The 19,028-nt window shown below is 55.5% G+C and overlaps 1 protein-coding gene across 1 annotated transcript; it reads left to right on the top strand.

Annotated features, from left to right (window-relative positions):
* Positions 1-953: 953 nt before the first annotated feature.
* Positions 954-17,833, top strand: SPIRE2 (spire type actin nucleation factor 2). Its single transcript, XM_007939178.1, has 14 exons — positions 954-992; positions 5,429-5,782; positions 7,784-7,864; positions 7,986-8,150; positions 9,068-9,154; positions 9,474-9,597; positions 9,715-9,884; positions 10,342-10,531; positions 11,133-11,266; positions 14,574-14,708; positions 14,988-15,055; positions 16,238-16,265; positions 17,078-17,193; positions 17,611-17,833. Exons 1-14 carry the CDS (start codon positions 960-962, stop codon positions 17,831-17,833), a joined length of 1,908 nt encoding a protein of 635 aa, XP_007937369.1. The 5' UTR covers positions 954-959.
* Positions 17,834-19,028: the final 1,195 nt, after the last annotated feature.

Below are 19,028 nucleotides of genomic sequence, written 5' to 3' on the forward strand. Positions count from 1 at the left end.
GGAATATTTGCAGAGTCAGCAGGTTCACTTAGCAGACAATTTCAGGGTTTAGATTTATTTATACCCATCTTGTTCCGGAAAGGACTCCAGGCGGTAGAAATTAAGATCTTAACTGAGTTCTGAGTGTATGTTTAATTCAAGGAAGGGGATAGAAGGTACTGACCTTGCTGCATCCCACCCAGCTGGGCATCTGGGATGGCTTGGGGAACAGCCTGAAGCACAGATTCTGGGATCTCTGGCCTGTGCTTTACTCAAGCTTGGAGACCTTGGGCAAACAGGCTCACCCTCTGGACCCTGTTTCCTCATCTCTGGAATGAGGTACCACTGGGTTGTTACCAGGTTGTGTAAGTGAACTTCTCAAGTGTTAGCCCTGTTTGTACTTCTTCCTCAGTGTGCTTCTCTGACACGGTGCCGGAAGTCGAGAGCTTGGTAGCCACACAGGCTCATCCTGCTCAGTGATGGGGATCCTGCAGCAGTTCACCCTCCCCTGAGCTTCAGGGTTCTTATCTGACTTTGCTGTGGTTTGGGGGCTTTCCTGTAGTCTCTGCTCCCTCACCTACTCAGCTTCCTCACTCTGGCCTGCAAGGCTTCCCCAGGAAAGCCCCCTCAGGGCTGCACTCAATGGCCCTGTTGGCTGCTCTCCAGCCCTGACCTCCCCAGAAGACGGCCACTGTAGTTGTTGACTGATGTGGCGTGCTGGGGGCTGCCTTCACCAGTAGGCCATCAGCCCCTATGGGCAAGGACTGCATCTGTTATCCTGGTCACCACGCCAAGTGAGGGTCTGTCCAACTGCTGGCCAACGTGCAGCCTCTCTGGGGTTCTCACAGGGGCTCTGGGTTGCTGCTGTACATGCCTGAGAGGGGCAGTGGGGTGGCCAATGCCATCAGTAAGGAGTCTCAGGGAGGCTTAGCACACACCTTGACGGTTTCTCTCCTCTTCCTCTTGCAGAACCCACAACAATGGTGGTGTCACCAGCCAGCTCGGAAGCCCAGGTACTGTTACAGTAATTTTCAAAATTACCTGCTGCGTATTGCAGATCACATGTACTATAAAGGGCATAAAGTATGCCAGTGTTTTGTGAAGGGCACAGCTGGGACAGGGCTAAACTTATAGCCCAGGGTTAGGTGTGCCTCAAGGGGGTGAGCACCCACCACACCTGGGAGCCAACCCACTCTAGCCTGGAGGCATCAGGAATCAATGATACACTTGATAGTCTGAAATAATAGAAGTGTGTATCATTAATTCAACATGTAGTATTCATTAAGTCAAAAAGTCTTTATTAATGATTCTCTTGAGTTCAGAGTTAGGTTTGGGGATGCAGTGGTAAGTGGACCAGCTGCTTCCTCAAGGAGTTTTGGGGACAAATGAAATCCTGTTCATTTTTTTACACTTTGATAGTAATATACCCATTCCTCACTTATTGACTATCTCATTATCTGATATTTCACATTTACAATAAAAGTAAAAAAAATCTGCTGAGTGCTTTGTGCATTAACGGTGCACGTCCAGCAGTAACAAACGCCAAGGTCCTTGACCAGCGAACCCTGAGTGCCGCTAGAAAGGAAGCTTGTATCGCACAGTATTTCACTGCCTGGGAGAGGAGAGGGGGTGTGGTCTCTGGGAGCTGCCAGAGTGTGCGGTGGAGGGAGGGGGAGAGAGGTTGGAGAGGGGCCAGCAGATCCTGGGTGCCCACAGGGGGCTGAGGCTGGGGCACTGGCAGCCAGTGTCCTGAAGGGGGGCTGCCCTTGGCGCCAGGAAGGAAGCAGGACCCTGGAGTCTGGCCCAGCTCCCAGCCCCGAGGGGTGGCAGGGCCCAGCCAGGCTGTGGTCAGTAGGAGCCCTGAGACAGGGAATGTGGGTGCTCAGGGTCCACAGGGTCCCATGTCAGCACGGGCACCCACCCCTTACATTTCCTCGATGCCCCTCCTGGTTGGGCACAGGTAGGGGGGCAAGGAGCCTGGGCAGGGGTGGAGTCAGTAGGTGACTAGCCAGCAGCAGCTGCAGTTTAAGATCAAGGGCACAGGCCAGGACTGGCCATTATAGCCTTGGAGGAAACTCTGGATTGTTGGTTCTTATGGGGATGTAGGGGTGGAGGGGAACAGGGCCACCCAGTGAGAGCTGGGGGATGTGTGGGACAGGGGCTGGCTGAGGCACCCAGCAGGAAGCATGCGACCCCATTATGGCACCCAAGCCTTCCCACCTGTAGACAGGGAGCCCCTTGTCCCTGACAAAGCCAACAGGGGTATTTTGGGGTCATTGAAGGGAGATGCTGGGGTTGCCCATCCTGAAAATGCGATGAGGACGGGAGAGGAAAGGGACCTTGGGGAGGAGGCGGGGGGTGGCACTTGGGCCCCCAGCTCTGGAAGACTGGGCATCCCTCCCCTGTGGGCAGCAGTGGGGGGCCAAGCTCTCCTGATCTGATGTGGGGGAGGGGAAGCAGTGATAGCAGATGAGCTTGGCAGGGGCCTGGCAGGATGTTCACAGCACAGGTGAGGGGGCAAGGTGATGTGGTCATCCTCCATCTTCACAGAATACTGATGTTCATATAACAACTGGTCTTGGGACCGAACGGTGTCCATGAGCGAGGAGTGGGTCTATAGCCACACAGCTTTCCGACGTCCCAGGTTTACACAGCAGCTCCTTGTCCAGGATTTGTGTTGACAGGTGTGATGATTTGTGTTCACATGGTACATCTTTTTCTATTCTTTCATGTTTTTCTTTTTTTTTTTTCTTGGAGTCTGGATCCCAGGCTGTGAGGCCAGCTGGACCTGTGTGCAGGGTCTCAGGGCAGATGCACAGCCACACTCCCGCCCTCAAAGCTTTTAAAGGACACCTGATGATTTAGTTTTTAAATACGTACAGAGAACCTTGGGCTGGGGGTCCAGTTGAGACTGCGTCTCTCAGGGTCCTGTGAATCAATTAACCTGATACCCCCATCCCCAGCTAGAACCACTTATCACTTTAATCTAGCTTCTGAAAGCCGGATTTCATGAAACCTGCAGCTTTAGTGCAGGACTGTTCCTGAGCCCCCAAGTTGCAGGAGCAGGTATCCGGGCTGGCAGGACCGCTGGCTTCCCAGGTTCCCATACCTGTGTCCCCCAGTCCTGGGGTCCCAGCTGGCCCAGCTGTGGGTAAGGTGGGACCAGCAGGTGCCCAGACTCTGGCTGCCTGCCCAGATTTGTTCCTGTGAGAGCACTCTCTCTGCCTTCCAGGGAAAGTTTCCAGGGAGGACAGAGGGCACCTGGAGCCTCAGATAAGAGGCTGGGATTGGATTAACCCTTTGGTCACTGCGGCGCCAGCTCAGGCTGGCAGTACAGGGAGGAGGCGGGCTTGTCCCTGGAGGTCCTTCCTACTCTGTCCTCAGACTCCACTGAAGTGGAATAGCATAGTCTCCACAGTGACAAGGTCAGAACCACTGAACTGTGGGACATTCCCACCACTCACTCTGGGCCACGAATCATAGGAACTTGTGTCAACCCTGACCCACAAATGAATGCCCCTCCCCGAGGCTGAGCCCATCTTTGTTGGCAGGGACCATTAGGGGCGTTCTCCAGGGGTCCATTGCCCACGTACTCCACCCTGGCTCGGCTGGACCCTGCTGTCGCTCCTGCCCCCCAAGTGTGATCTATCAGGGTGGCCAATCTTTGGGTGTAGAGTGACCATGGCCTCTGACCCAGGCCGCCTGGCCTGAGTCTTGATTCCTGGGTGTGACTTAGAGCTGGGTGGTGACCTGCTGACCTCCCAGAGGAGACATAAGTGCACTTGCTGGTTTGAGGAAGGCTGGGCTTTTGTTGGCTGTGGGCTAGGACTTTGGTCCATCACCTCACTCTTCCACCCATTCCCAGGGCCTCCAAGGTTTTTTCTAAAATGTTTCCCCAGCAGGGAGAACAGAGGAGGCTGGTGTCCTCAAACCCTCATCCCTGCCCGGCTCTGGCTTTCAGTGTCTGCTCTGGTTACCTAGTGCCACTCTGCAGAAATATACCACAAATGGGATGGCCTTGACAAACAGGAGTTTATTCTCTCACAGTTTGGAGGCTTTAAGTCCAAGTTCAAAGTGCCAGGCTCTGGGGGCTGGGTGAAAGCCCCTCAACCCTGGGGTCCAGCTCTGCTTCCTGCTCCCTGCCCACTGGACCTAGAGGCGTTTCTTTACTCAAACAGCTGCTGGCTGCTGAGGCGGACAAACCCAAGGTTGACAAGTAAAAGGCACAGTCCCGATGTTACCAAAACCACACGGTAGGCCATTAATTTAAGTCCATTGTAAGTCCCAAGGTCAGCAGAGCATGGCAAGCTGCTGACACAGCTACATGCAGGGTCCAAGCATGCCATAAGCTAGAGACCATTCCCAAACCTGCTGCTAATATATGGAAAGCAGACCACATACCCAAAGCAGCTACTCAGCTGCTCCAATAGATTCCACCATGGAGTTGATTGCCAGTCTCATCATGGGGAATAACTACCACCAGCTGCCCAGCCATTCAACCAGGCCCAGCCGAGTTGACACACAAACATAACCACCACAGCATCTAACCAAAGAGGCTCAGGTTCCCTCATCCTGGGCTCCCGGTCCTTCCCATTTGGGCTGGATGGCAACTAACCACAAAGAAGCCTGTGCAGAGTGAAGGCTTGATCTGACCTCCCTCACTGCAGTGTAGTGGGGGTGAGTCTAGGCCATGCTAACTGTTTGTTCCGTGCCAGTGTAGTGTCCCATTGTCAAAACAGACCAGCTGTGCACCCAGCACCCACTCATCCTGGAAGTACATCTGGGCTGTGTCTAGGGCTGGTGTCAAGGGCGTTTTGGGGCCAAGTCTTGTCTTTCTCTAGCTCAGGAGTAGGATTACAGGGTCACATGGTAGATGATTTTTACAGTGGCTGAGCCATCTGGGGGAGTGCTGGTGGCATAGTGCCTAAGGCACTTGACTGCTAACCAGAAGGCTGGTGGTTCAAACCCACAAGCACTCTTTGGAATGAAGATTGGGCAATCTACTTGTAGGGATACTGCCTGGGAAACCCAAGGAGGGGTCACTATGAGTGGGAGCCGACTAGACGGCATTGAGCTTGGAGCCCTCTGGGGCAAAGCCTTTCAGCCAAGCTGTGTCCTTGGCTGTCCCACGAGGTTCCTTAGGTGGACAGGTGGCTGTGTCTGTTTCACATAGCCAGCTGTGCAGCTCTCTCCTCATTCTCATGTGGTGATGTGTCCAATGGGTCTCCCCTCCCAGCCTGTGATTCAGGATGGGCCCCGAAGGTCCTCTGCTGTGTCTCTCCCATCCTGTGAGTCCCCAGCCCACTTGGACATTCTGCCCCACCCTATGGGTGCCCTGACTGCCTGCTGACCCCCAGCCCTGTGGGGCCCCCTGTCCACACTTGGTGACCAGCTGGGTGCTGCCCTGTGGGTGCTCAGACTGCCCGCTGAGCGCCCGCCTGCCCTGCAGATGGTGCAGTCGCTGGGCTTCGCCATCTACCGCGCGCTGGACTGGGGCCTGGACGAGAACGAGGAGCGCGAGCTCAGCCCGCAGCTAGAACAGCTCATCGACCTCATGGCTAACAGCGACAGCGAGGACGGCAGCTGCGGGGCAGACGAGGGCTACGGGGGCCCGGAGGAGGAAGAGGAGGCCGAGGGCACCCCACGGGCAGTGCGCACCTTTGCGCAGGCCATGCGACTGTGCGCTGCACGCCTGACAGAGCCCCGGGGCGCGCAGGCGCACTACCAGGCAGTGTGCCGTGCGCTCTTCCTGGAGACACTGGAGCTGCGCGCCTTCCTAGCCCGTGTGCGCGAGGCCAAGGAGGTGAGGTGGCTGGGCGTGGGGGGCGGGACGGGGTGGGGCCTTCTGCGCCTCCATTCCTCCGTGGGAACCCTCCCCGCCACTTACTGTGTGCGTTAAGTGAGCTGCAGCCCACCTTCCGTGCCCCGGACCACACCGTGCTAACACTATGCATTTTAACTTAGCCTCTTAACAGCCCACCCTTCGGTGCGGGGAGGGGTCGCAGCATCCCAGCTGACTTGAGGCCCCATCCACCCATCAGTGTCTCATGGGCGAGAAAGATCCTGCGGAGAAGGCCGGGTTACCTTCTCTGCTTTCTCGAGCTTTGCCGGCAGAAAGTATTTGGAAACTACCTGATGCTGGTCCCTGATTCCACCCTGACCCTTTCACAGTTCCTGGCCACCTTCCCTGACCCCGTGAGGCCTGACCCGGGGATGGCTCTGTCCAGCTGATGGCATCTGGGCTGCAGCCCAGGATGCAGGCAGAACCCTGCTTGGGTCACTTAGCACCCATCGGCAACGCAGTCTGCACCCCACGTTGGGCAGCCCTTGACACTCCCTCAGAGCCTCTCAGGCCTGTCCCCACCGCCTCGGCATCTCAGAGATGCTCTTCTGCTTCTTGATGAGCTGATGGTCCTATTGCTTTTGAGTTTCTCACCAAAATCAGTCTGTATCCCTTAGCTCAGATCAGTTCCTCACCCAGGCAATAGCAGCTCTTTCTTTAGAAAGAGCAAAAGAATCTACACCTCAAGAAATGGCTGTTGGAGGAGTTGGTGGAACTGGTGGTTGGAGGGCTAGCCTGGGCTGGCGTTTTGGGCAGAGACGGCCTGCTGAGGGCCAGTGTGGGCACTGCAGGGGAAGGAGCACCACCTCCACACCCTCTGCCCAGAGGGACCGCCTGGCCACACCTGAGGACTGTTATTAGAATCCACACGTTCTAGCTGCTCAGAGAGTTGGCAGTGTTTTGTAGAATATCTCAAAGCAGATGGGCAAGTGGCTTGGGCCAAGAGCCAGGGTAACCGGTTCTGTCTTGGTTGGGAGTCTGGGATGGGAGGGGACCTGTGTGCTAAAGAGTAGATACTTCTCCAGGGTGGGGGAGTTGGTAAGAACAGAGGCCTCTGCCATCTGAGAGATCTCAGGCAACCAAGGCAGTGAATCTAACAGCCATGTCAGATTATAGAACAGTTACCTGACATTCCCTAACACCCTCCTTGGGCTTCACACCAGTGCCAGCATTTTCCCTAGTTCACCAAGTACAGATTTGTGACTGATTCCCAGGACTGACTGAGTGACTCACTCATCCTGTCACCCACCCACTGACCAACCCACTCATCCATCCTCTCGCTCACCCAACCCACCCATCCACTCATCCATCTACTCATTCTCCAAACCCACCCATCCATCCATCCACCTGCCTACCCATCCATCTGCTCCCTCACCCAACCCACCCGTCCACCCATCCATCTGCTCACTCACCCAACCCACCCATCCATCCATCACCCATTTATTCATTTATTTACGCTTGCCGTTATTCACTCCACCTAGTATGTGCCACATTGTTCTGGCTGCCATAAATGGAAAATTGAGAAAAACCAAAAGCAGAGTATGTGGTTCCTGGCCTCATGGAGCCTCTAGTCTAATGGGGGAAAAAGCTGTTAATAAAGATCAGTGAAGAATCCCATTGGAGCCCCTGGGTGAGGAGGGAGGGTGGCCACGTGGCTGATGAGGTGGGTCAGGAGGGCAGCCCTGTGGGAGGAGCCTGGGGGCTCTCACAAACCAGCTGAGGACCTATGTTTGTGTCTGAGGTCAGGGAGGATGAATCCTTAATGATGTGTGAGCATCAGATGGAAAAAGGCGTCTTCAGCAGACTGGGAGAACCTTGGATGTTTACTCTTATCCTACCTGCCCCAGGGAAGGCACCACAGAAAGCTGTGGATTCAGGGTCAGCTGGTTGGGTGGTGGCTGGTGTGGTAGGGACCCACGGCTCATGTCCGCACCCCCACCATCTAATGGCCTGTGGTTACAGATGCTGCAGAAGTTTCGGGAGGATGAGCCCCAGGCAGAGAAGCCCCTGGCAGAGCTAGATGACCTGGGGCGCACAGACTGGGTAAGAGGGGTTACCTCCTGCCTGGACACAGGCCAAGCCCAGCCCTCTCCCAGTCCTGGGCTTGAGGATGAAGTGGGAGCTCTGACTGGGCCTGGAGGCCATTGTCCTCCTCCTTGTGCAGGCCAGACTCTGGGTCCAACTCATGCGGGAGCTTCGCCACGGAGTGAAACTCAAGAAGGTTCAGGAGAAGGAGTTCAACCCACTGCCCACAGAGTTCCAGCTCACACCATTCGAGATGCTCATGCAGGACATCCGCGCCCGCAACTACAAGCTGCGGAAGGTCATGGTGCGTGGGGCGGCGGGAAGCTTCCTGAAGACCTGTCTGTCCTCTGCCCTTCCTCCGTCTCCCCTCTGCCTTCCCTCCTAGCAGCAGCTCTGGAGACCCTGCCCTGTGCGGGAGACCAAACTGGGTCCTGGGCCATAACCCATGAAAGAGACAGATGTGGTTCCTGACTTTGGGCTTTCAGCCGTGTCAGGGACACTAGACGGTGTGACAAGGGCAGGAGAAGATGTGCAGGTTCTGGAGGGCGGGGCACACAGTGAGGTGCAGGAGTTCCTAGTGAAGACTTGTATACCGAGCTTTGAACTGGTTTGAGCTGGTTCACTTGTGGCTGACCAAGTGAAACCACACCAGACTTGAATTTTTAAAATTTGGATGATCTGAAACAGTAACCAGAACAGGAAAAGTTGCAGGTCGAAGCCCTGGAACAGGAGATTCAGAAGAGGCATAGCGAGCCTTTTCAGGACCCTGATGCAGGAGATCAGATTATTGCCAGGAGTGGGGAGAACACACGTTCACATTGGTACAGTTGGCCACCATCTTTGAGTGGGGCACTGTGTTTCCAGCTCTGCTGATCAAGAAATTCGGTTGCTGTGCATGTGCTGCCCTTAGTTTCTAAGATGGAGATTAAGTTTCTAGCAGGGCTTTGTCCCATAATTCTTAGCATATGAGTGGGTGCTCTTGACCCACGTCCAGATGAAGACCCTGGAGCGCAGGAGAGTTAGGCAGCCTGGCCAGTGATGGTGCCAACCTTGAGCATAGTCACCACTGCAGAGCCATGCACTGGTCCGAGGAGGAAGCAAGGTTCTGGGCAGAGCTCAAGAGTGGGAGGCCAGGTTGGGGCCAGGCGGAGTCCAAAAGCGCATGAGCCTGCAGACTCCACTCTGCAGGTCATGGGGTAATCCTCAGCCGCCTCCCCACAGGTCGATGGGGACATCCCTCCCAGGGTGAAGAAGGACGCCCATGAGATCATCCTGGACTTTATCCGCTCGCGGCCACCACTGAAGCAGGTACTGGCCAGCCTTCCTTCCCCACTTCCTGCTCCTCCATAGCGCACCAGAAGGCATCACCAGTGAATTGTTCAGCCCCCTCTTGTTCACAGATGTGGAGTATCAGGCACTGGCCACAGCCAGGGACTCCTCCTCTGGGAGGGACCAGCTGTTGCCACCTTGGCCACCCCCACCCACATGGAGCCCCTGTGGCTCAGCCAGCTCTGCCTGCTCCTTAGGGGTCCTCTGGGGCTCCTGACCTCAACTGGCCCCCCTTGGCAACCTCTTCCCCACTCCGTGTCACAGCCCCCTCTGACAACATGCGCTACCTTCCCTGCAGGTCTCGGAAAGGAGGCTGCGCCCACTACCGCAGAAGCAGAGGACTTTGCACGAGAAGATCCTGGAGGAGATCAAGCAGGAGAGGAAGCTGCGGCCAGTGGGCAGCTCGCCCTGGGACACCCGCCGTGAGGGCCCGCCCCCACCCTGCATGCTCACCGTCCCCACACTCAGCCCTGCTCACTGCCCCACTATGTGCTCGCTGCCCACTTCTCCATGCTCGCTGCCTCCCCCTTCCCCTCCAGGGTTTGGCTCTCTGCCCTGTATCCTCAATGCCTGCTCCGGGGATGTTAAGTCCACTTCCTGCATCAACCTTTCTGTCTCGGATGCCGGGAGCAGCACCCAGCACCCACGACCCCGGGTCCTGCTCAAGGCGCCCACCTTAGCCGAGATGGAGGAGATGACCACGTCAGAGGTCAGAGCCCTCTGAGAAGAGATGGGGTGGGGGTAGAAGAGGACCAAGGCTGAGCAGAGCTTGGGGCAGGGTCCCCCTTCCCCAGCAGGAAAGAGCTCTCGTGGAGGTGATGCAAGTGAGCTGTCTCTGAGGCCAGGAACCTGGCAGTCCTGGCCAGTCTGAGGAGGCATGCACCCCAGCCCAGCCCAGCCCCAGCCAGAGTGGTCCCCTATGCTGCCCCGCCCCTTCCGACCAGTGTGACCATGATGACGGCCTTGGCTGACAGCTGTTCCAACAGGCTCAGCCTCCATCTGACGCTAAGCCTCTTCTCTCCACATTTTCCAGAAAGCCTCGGGGAAGGGTCTGTTTCTCAAGGCCTATTGCCTGGGTCCCTATGGGTCCCCTGGGTCCCTGGACCTGGGTCTGGGGCAGAGCTGATGGGGGGGGTAGGAGGGGTCAAGGCTCCGTATCTCTGCAGGAGGAGGAGTCTCCGTGTGGGGAGACGACCCTGAAGCGGGACCGCTCCTTCTCGGAACAAGACCTGGCCCAGCTCCGGAGTGAGATGGCTTCGGGCCTGCCAGCCTCTGAGACTTCATCAGGGACAAAACCGTCAGCCCGGCCCCGAGCAGGCAGCATGCACACCTGGAGGCCCAGTGCCCCGGACCGGGGCAAGTGCTGCACCCGCCACAGCCCTTCCCTCCACCCTGCCTGCTCCGTCTGTCCGTGCTGAGCGTGTGGCACTGGGGCCCCAGACCACACCCTCACAACCTCAGGAAGCAGCCATCCCCCTTTTCCTTACGAGGAAGTTTTGGTATTAATAATTCTTACTATTATAAGACAACTTGTAAATAAAACAAAAGAAAATAACTCCCCATATTATTAGAGATAATTGCTATTAATGCACTGGGAGATAGACAGATAGGCAGATGGACAGACAGGCGGATTTTGCCAGTTGCTGTCCAGTCTGCCCCAACTCATGGACGCCCCATGTGTGTCAGGGTACAGCTGTGCCCTGCACGGTTTTCAGGGCTGATTTTTCATGAGTACACTGCTAGACTTTCTTCTGAGGCCCTTGTGGGTCGACTTGAACCCAGCATTTGAGCACATTAGCCTCGTGCACCTCAGGGGCTCCATAGGTAGGCAGATACAGACAGGTAGGTACAGACTCTTTCTATCCTGCACTGTGAGTGGAGGATGATTGCCCATGACAAAGCAGGTGGGCTGACACAGCGTGTCTATGTCCTGACGGTCCTCCGTGCTGTCTTGCAGGTTCCTTCCCTGTGAGCGTCCAGGCCCGGCCTGCCCCTGCCCCTGCCACAGCCCCACTCAGTGGCCTGGGTACAGTGGAGGAGAGGCCTGAGGCTGCGGGGGCCCAGGACAGCCAGGCCAAGCACCTGTGGCTGGTGAGTGAGGCACGTGTCTCAAGGGCCTGGCTAAGTTGTCCAGAGCAGGGCTTTCTCTATGGCAGCCTAGGGGGCGGGGTAGGGGCTCTGTTGAGCCCCAGGACACCCAGCTCCTTCAGGGGTGGCTGGTATGGTTTGTCTCAGAGCTGATGGGTCAGCTCTTATGGCAGGAAGGCTGGCTTACGCTGCCTCCTGCTGGGGAGTTTCAGCACTGCGGCCTGAGCCAGAGGAACAGCCTTTGAACTGCCTGTGGGGTCCCCAGAGCCCCTGTGGCGCTGAGGCAGGTAACAAACACCATGCCTGTGTGACTTGGTGGGTCGAGAGACCTTGGCCCCCTGGTCCTGCTGCCACTGTGTAACGTAACCTCTGTGCCCCTGGCTTTCTCAGCTGTGAGTTTGGTCTGCCTTGTAACTGTCAATGTCTAACACTTGCAGAGGACCTGTGGTGGCACAGGGCTTAAAGCATTCCATTGCTAACCAAAGCAATTCGAACCCACCAGCTATTTTGTGGAAGAAAGATATGGGAGTCTGCTTCTGTAAACATTGATGCCTTGGAAGCTCTGGGGCAGTTCTTACCTGTCCTATAAGGTCGCTATGAGTTGGAATCAATTTGAGGGCAGTGGTTTTTTTTTTTTAACCCATGATATTTGAGTCCCCTCCTCCGCCGCTTGGACTGGATCTCATTGAATGATTTTCTTAATGCAATCTTTAGGGCAAAAGTGTGCCACGAACCTCAGGGCATCCGCAGGGCTGTGGAGGTGGTCAGAGGTGTAGTCTCGTGTCCTTGTTTCCTTGAGGTTTTATCCAAAGGCTCAAGTGAGAACAGATATGAAAATGCTTTGAGAAGTGCAAGAGCTTTATAGACAGAAGGTAGCGTTATGCTTGAACCTTTGAGTTCTGTGCTCGTTATCTATGGCTGTACAACACCCCAAACCTAGCAGCTTCAGACAACAAACATGCCTCACCAGTTCCTGTGGATTGGGAGCGGCTCAGCTGGGTGGTCCTGCCATACTCACGCATGTTCTACATGAATAATTTCTAAGGATCAGCACAAAACTGGTTCCTACGAGGCAGAACGTGAAAGGTCCCTAGTGTCCAGCTCCTCCAAACGGCTGTCCCTCTCCGTTGTGTGTAACAGCGACTCCTCTCCTCCCCTCAGGACTCTCTCCCATCGTTGGGGTTGTGGTTTACTGCAGTGTCTCACAGAACTCACAAACTGTACTTAGGACCACAGGGTTTATCAGGGAAGTCGCAGTTACAGCTCAGGATCAGGACCAACTTGGAACAGCTCAGGGTATGGTTCTTTATCAGGACTGCTGCTTCTCAGTCTGCTGCCACAAGGCCTTGCTCAGGCCCTGCTGCTGCCTCACGCTGCGGGCCAGGCAGCCCACCACAGCTGCCGCGTGCTGCCTCCTGGCTCCTGCTGCTCATGCGGCTGCTGCCTTTGTGGTGACGTCTCTTGGGGTCCTTCACAGTCCTCTGTGCTACAGCCCCTTCTTTCTCTCTCTGTCTCCCTCTCTCAAACCTCTGTCAGGAAGCCAGTTATGTAGCAAGCTCCCTATCAGTTTCAGGGCGTACTAACTACTAACCGTTCCCCTCCAACAACTAACCATTCCCCTCCAAGGGTTCCATGTACCTTATTTGCATAGTCCCACCCCTGCAAGGGTTCCTTCCGTGTCTCTTATTTCATTAGCCAGCTGTCCAATCCCCTTGGTGGGCCACAAACACCTTATTTGCATAGTCCCACCCAATCACTGTGTGGGAGGCACATGACGGTTGGGAAAGGCTATATAATAGTAATTATTAATATTCCCATTCCCGAGGGGAGGGGAGGGGAGTTCAGGGAGGAATGTCAAGGAACTAGTGGATGTGTTTTAAAATGACTTAAATGTTTAAAATGACTGCAAGTCCCCTACCTGTTTTCTTCAGCTGTCAGACCTCAGAAGTGTTTCCTGAGATCATTTTGATCATCACAGAACCCCAGGGATTTTCTTCTCTGTCTCCACCCTGGTTCAGTCCACACTTGTTGAAAATGTACCATGTGTAAGGGGTGTGTGAGGGGCCGAGGGAAACTCAGGGACTGATTGATTGCCCGACTTGGAAGCAGGCTTCCCGTCGCTCTTGGATGTGCTGGTTTGTTATACAGCCATAGATAACGATTGTTCAAGTTACGCAATACTCCAGCGAGTGGTAGTGGGCACTGAGGGCAGAGTGTCTGACTCTCCCCTGATGTGAACCCTAAGTAGGAAAACCTAGTGCAAACGTGAGACAAAAATCATGATTCAGCTTCCTTCTTTGTGTCACCCCCTGGGCTGGTGACCTCCTTGCTCCTCCTTCCCTCAGTAACAGTAGCCAACAGTTTTGACCTCTTTGTGCCAGTCATTGTGTCTTATTGCAGTGGAGGTGAAATGGAGCCCCATTTTACAGAGGACAAACTGAGGCTCAGAGGGTGAGGGTCAAGTTCTGTGCTCAGCACCGTAGGCTCAACAGGACATGCTCATACAATAGCTGCCTGGAGAAGCAGGTGGCAGTGACATGTGGGGACATGTTGAGTGCCAGCTGGGCACTCATGGTGTAGAGGCTCATGGTGTAGAGTGTAGGTGTGTTCCAGGTGGGTGGTGGTCACTCAGGGCTCCAAGGACCTTTCAGTGGGGATTGGCTGCTCAGAAGGAGAGAACTCAGTGGTAAACCAAAAAAACCCACTGCTATCAGTCAATTCCGATTCATAGTGACTTCCATTGGATTTCCAAGGCTGTACATCTTTACGGAAGTAGATTGTCCCATCTTCATTCCATGGAGCAGCTGGAGGGTTTGAACTGCTGATCTTCTGGTTAAGCAGTCAAATGCATTACCCGCTATGCCACAGGAGCTCCTTCCTCAGTGGTGAAGTCACCAGGAAAAGGTTCAGGAAGGAAGGTGTGAGGTGGACCTGAAGACCCTGTCCAGATTCCACAGCTTGTTGTGGGCAGGGCCCTGGGGTGGGTGGAGCTTGAGTGGCGGGTGGGGCCCTGATGTGGGTGGAGCTGGAGGAGTGGGTGGGGCCCTAGTGTGGGTAGAGGGGTGGGCGGGGCTGCTGGCTTCCTTATCCTGCAATAGCAGGACTTGGTACTGAAAGAAAGGGATGCCTTGGGCTCCAGGGCAGGTCAAGCTGATGACAGCCAGTTTAGGAAGTGCCTGAGCTAAACTTGGATCAAAGCAGCAGGGCGTGAGGGTCCTCAGTAAAGAGAGACACTTAGGCCAGGCTCCTGCCTGAGTGGCCTCGTCCCTGAGGTCCTGAGCGAACAATGATCTTGACTCTCCTGCCCTAGGAGTTCAGCCACCCTGTGGAGAGCCTGGCACTGACCGTGGAGGAGGTGATGGACGTGCGCCGAGTGCTGGTAAAGGCCGAGATGGAGAAGTTCCTGCAGAACAAGGAGCTCTACAGCAATCTGAAGAAGGGGAAGGTAAGGGGCATGTCCAGGCTGCCCCTTCATTGGGCAGGGGCTGTGAGGGGCAAGAGAGGATGAGGAGGGACCGCAAGACTGCCCTTCACTGGGCAGGGGGCACAGGTGAGGACAAGAGGGGCCTCAGGACTGCCCCTTACTGGGTGGGAGTTGTGGAGAGCAGATGCGGATGGGGGGACCTTGGACTGCCCCCACTGGGCAGAGGGAGGCACAGGTGAAGATGGGAGAGGGGCAGCAAGCTTTGGACAAAGCTAGGCCTTACCCAGGCTGTTCCCACAGATTTGCTGCTGCTGTCGAATCAAGTTCCCACTGTTCTCCTGGCCACCTACCTGTCTCTTTTGCAAGAGGTAAGCCTTTCTGTTGGTGCCTTGGTTGTGAATTAGTACAGGTGGGCGGAGGAGGTGAGATGCCTCGGGCCAGAGATGTCCGGTAGAACTTTCTGTGACAGTGAGACATTGTTTTGCACCCTGGCTGTTGTCCTTCAACTATGGCCGATGCAACTGAGGAACCAAATTTTTAATTTAATTTAACTTAGATTTAAATGGCTAAGGGACTTCTGCTTTCAGTCAAGACAGGGTAACAGCACCAGATTTATCATCCCTCCTGAAGCCACAACACACACCAGACAAATGATGTCAGGCAGTGATTTAAGACCTTGGGCATCAGGCAGCAAATGGAAAATAAAAGGGGTGAGCTTACGACTGTGCCAGTGACAGGCTGGCGGGAATTTCCAGGCCCCAACCCAAGGAAGGTAGCCCGGCAGAGCCTGTTGGGCTCCCAATTGAGGAGGTAAAGCTCAGGGTCCTGGAAGACCTGGTCCTGGAGCTTGCGGGGTAGAGTTCCAGGGAAGAGAGAAGTGCGAGAAGAAACCAGAGGTCCACGGGGCCCCATCCAGTGCTCTGCAGACTCCAGGGCTTCGTAGAGGGAGCTTCCATGCAGCAGAACACAGCTCCTTGTTAAAATGAACGTAAACCGTTGTGCTCATGCAGAGAACCACCCTGGTGTGTTGTCATAGCATCATAGGCATGACACTCCATCTTATTTTTAAAGTGGTATTTTTGTTAACATAGGCGTAGAGGACCCCTGGGGGACAGAAACCGCATGCCAGCAGGGCCATACCTGAAGAAGGGTTTGACAAGAGAGGGCCTCTCTCACTAAATTAGGATTTTTTTTCCAAATGTTTGAGTTTTTCATAGCAAGCAGGCATTTGCTTTTGAAATCAGGCATGGGGAATAAAAAAATTGTTCATAGCTACTTAAACCTGAGCACCTCATTTGAGGCCTGTGCAGCTCGGATGGAGAGAAGTGAGGTGCACACACAAGTGGGGAGGGTGTGAGAGAACTCCAGGCCACACGGTGCCGAGCTGCACCATACAGGAGCGTTTGGGGTAGAGAGGTAACGTAAGATGAAAGCACAGTAAACAGGGTCCGTGAAAGGCAGACAGCTTGGCCTGGGACGTGTGTGGTGCTCGGAGGCACTTGCTGCCCTTCTCAGAGCTGACGTGGTTTTCCTGTTTCTCTCCCTTCCAGAGCTGTCTGCTCCTCCTGTAGCATAAAGGTGAGGCTGTGTCCTTGGGGTCTGAGTGTGGCCTGATTGGGGGTTCCAGGGGTGGTGGCTGGGGGGAATGGGGGCTCCACTCTCTCCCATTGGACGACCCTGCAGTCACCTCACCCAATTTCCTCCGCCAGGAAGAATCCATTCGTAAACCTCCCAAGACTATGCAGTTTTGTAGGTGGTCTTTTTTAGAAAAAGTTCCATGTCTATAGGCTGGTGCCCAAAACCCTTCACTTCCCTCCGAAAGCGCTGCCCTGTGACACGGTGTACATTCCTTAGTGTTTCTGGAGAGACCTCACAGCAGACACGTGGCTGCGTGACAGCGGGCGGGCCCAGACCTCACAGCAGACGTGATGGTGAAGGGATAATAGATAAACAGCATTTGGAAGTCACACTTCTACACCTCCACTCAGAAACAAGGGTCTCCAGAGGGAGCTCTTCCCACCACTTAGTTTTAACCCTTTGCTCTCCATCCTGCCACTTGGCAGTGGAATCCTTTCATCTCCTCAGCATTCAACGCTGACTGTATGCAGGGCTTGATGCTAGGTCCCGTGTGGCATAAAAAGGCTGTACACCCCTGCCCTCAAGACGTCCCATCTGAATGAGTGGAAAACATACCGGGCATGTAGTGAACCAAAGACCCGTGCTGGGCCTCAGCCACCGAGGAGAGGTGTGGGGGCAGGTGGGCCTCTCCAGCTGGTTGCTGCTGCCACTCATGCCCCGTGGGGCGTGCCCCATTCAGTGCAGTTCCCCAGCTGGCTGTGGGGTTGCCTGTCCCCTGCACGGCCTCACTCATGTCTCCCTCTGCACTGCAGATGAAAATGCCTTCTAAGAAGTTTGCACACATCCCTGTGTATACTCTGGGCTTTGAGAGTCCGCAGAGGCCGTCAAGTGCCAGAGCCACCCTGGGCCAGAGAAAAGACATCTTCCAGTGAGTTTCCTTGGCCTTGTGGCTGTGTCACTGTGATGTGATGTGGTGATGGCCTGCATAGAACTGTGGGTGCTGGTGGTGGGGTCAGCTGGGTCTCTATGGCTGGGCACCCCCAGGCTATGGGAAGCCGAGTGGCCGTGGGACACAGATCATCGCCTGGTAGTTGAGACGGAAGCTGTGTGTGGGTGTTTGGGGGACCCACATTCCTGCTGAGGAGCCTTTATTGGGCTTGTTTGTTCCTCCCAGAGATGTGTGTTTACGTCTGCTCTCGGTCTGTGCTCTGGGAAAAGGGCTGGGAAGAAGGGAGAAAGGGTCTGGTGGAGAGAGGGGGGAAGGGGCTGGGGAAGGGTGGGGAAGGGGCCGCAGTCCATGGGCCCAGGAGGGGGTCCTTCTGCTGAGCTGACCTTCTGTTCCCAGGTCCCTGCAGGGGCCCCAGTGGCGGGGCGTGGAGGAGGAGTTCCCCCACATCTATGCCCATGGCTGTGTTCTGAGGGGTGTCTGCAGTGACTGCACCAGTTTCGTGGCCGACGTGGTCCGCTCCAGCCGCAAGAGCGTGGACGTCCTCAACACCACACCACGCCGTGCCCGCCAGACCCAGTCCCTCTACATCCCCTCCACCCGGACTCTGGACTTCCAGTGACTGCCCTCTGCTGGAGGCTTTGCAGGCCCCCACCCCTGGCTGTGCATGTACATATATACATATATAGACACATTTATATACTATAGTCACAGCCTCTATATTTATATATACAGTTCCTGACCCCTTCAGGACCCTCCCTGGAGGAGGCCATTTCCTCTCAGGATCCCTTCATGGAGGTCTTGGGTGGAGGGGGGATTTTAGATGGGGCCGTGGGTAAGACCCCACCCCACTCAGCGCTCGTTGCATTCCCATCCTCCTGGGATGCTCCCTAGGTGGCCATCCAGGGTGCGAAAGGGCCCAGGCACTCTGCATCCAGCTTCTCTCCCCGACAGTCTTGGGCTCAGACGTCCACCCACTCTGCACCTCAGGGACTGAGGCTTGGCCATACCCACTCTCCTAGCCTGCTGTCTACATGTACCCTGGCCCATCCCTGCTCATCCTCAGCCCCCATAGCGGGTGTATGCCCCTTCATCAGTCTGCGCTCTGAGCCCAGGAAGGCCTTGAGGTGCTGGGAGGTCCTGGTATAGGAGGGCTGCAGGTCTGTGTACACGTGGCCACTCTGGCCTAATAAAGGTGGTCTCACAGTTGCTCGTCTGGGCTGTGACCTGAAGTGTGGTATAGTCTTCCTTGGCACCTGTAGCAGGAGACATAGTCCCCAAAGGTGAAAGCTGGGCTCGTGAGGCTGTCTGCCTGCCAAGACGGGGAAATCCTCCCAGCCCATTGCTGGTCAGGGATGCAGGGCACCCAGGCCGTCTCCTCTCGACCAAGTTCGTGATGCTGACCCAGCCTCAGCACTGAAGATGGCAGGGCTGTATCAGGACAGCAGCTCTGGCCACTGCCTAGGGCCTACTCTAGCCACACTGCCAGCCTTGTTCCCCTGATCCCTGTAACTGCTCACTGGGGGACTGTTGCTGGGGTCCGCCTGCTCCTCAGGGAAACAGAGGGCCTGTAGGGGCTGCTCCCAGGCTCCGGCTCTGCACTGTATGCAGGAGTAAGCTATCTTCATTCCATCTGAAAGGTGGGGAAATCGAAGCCCAGAGAGGGGAAGGAATGTGGCCAAAGATACACAGATTTTCCAGGTGGAGCCCAGACCACCACGGGGGACTCAGATGTGCATGAGGAAGCTATGGAAGTGAACATTTCTAGAACTAAAGTAGGTCTCCAGGAGGCTGTGATGCTGTGAAGGTTAAAAGCC

Source organism: Orycteropus afer, unplaced genomic scaffold (genome assembly GCF_000298275.1).
Source record: "Orycteropus afer afer isolate SDZICR_OR568_19922 unplaced genomic scaffold, OryAfe1.0 scaffold00057, whole genome shotgun sequence".
NCBI classification, from domain to species: domain Eukaryota; kingdom Metazoa; phylum Chordata; class Mammalia; order Tubulidentata; family Orycteropodidae; genus Orycteropus; species Orycteropus afer.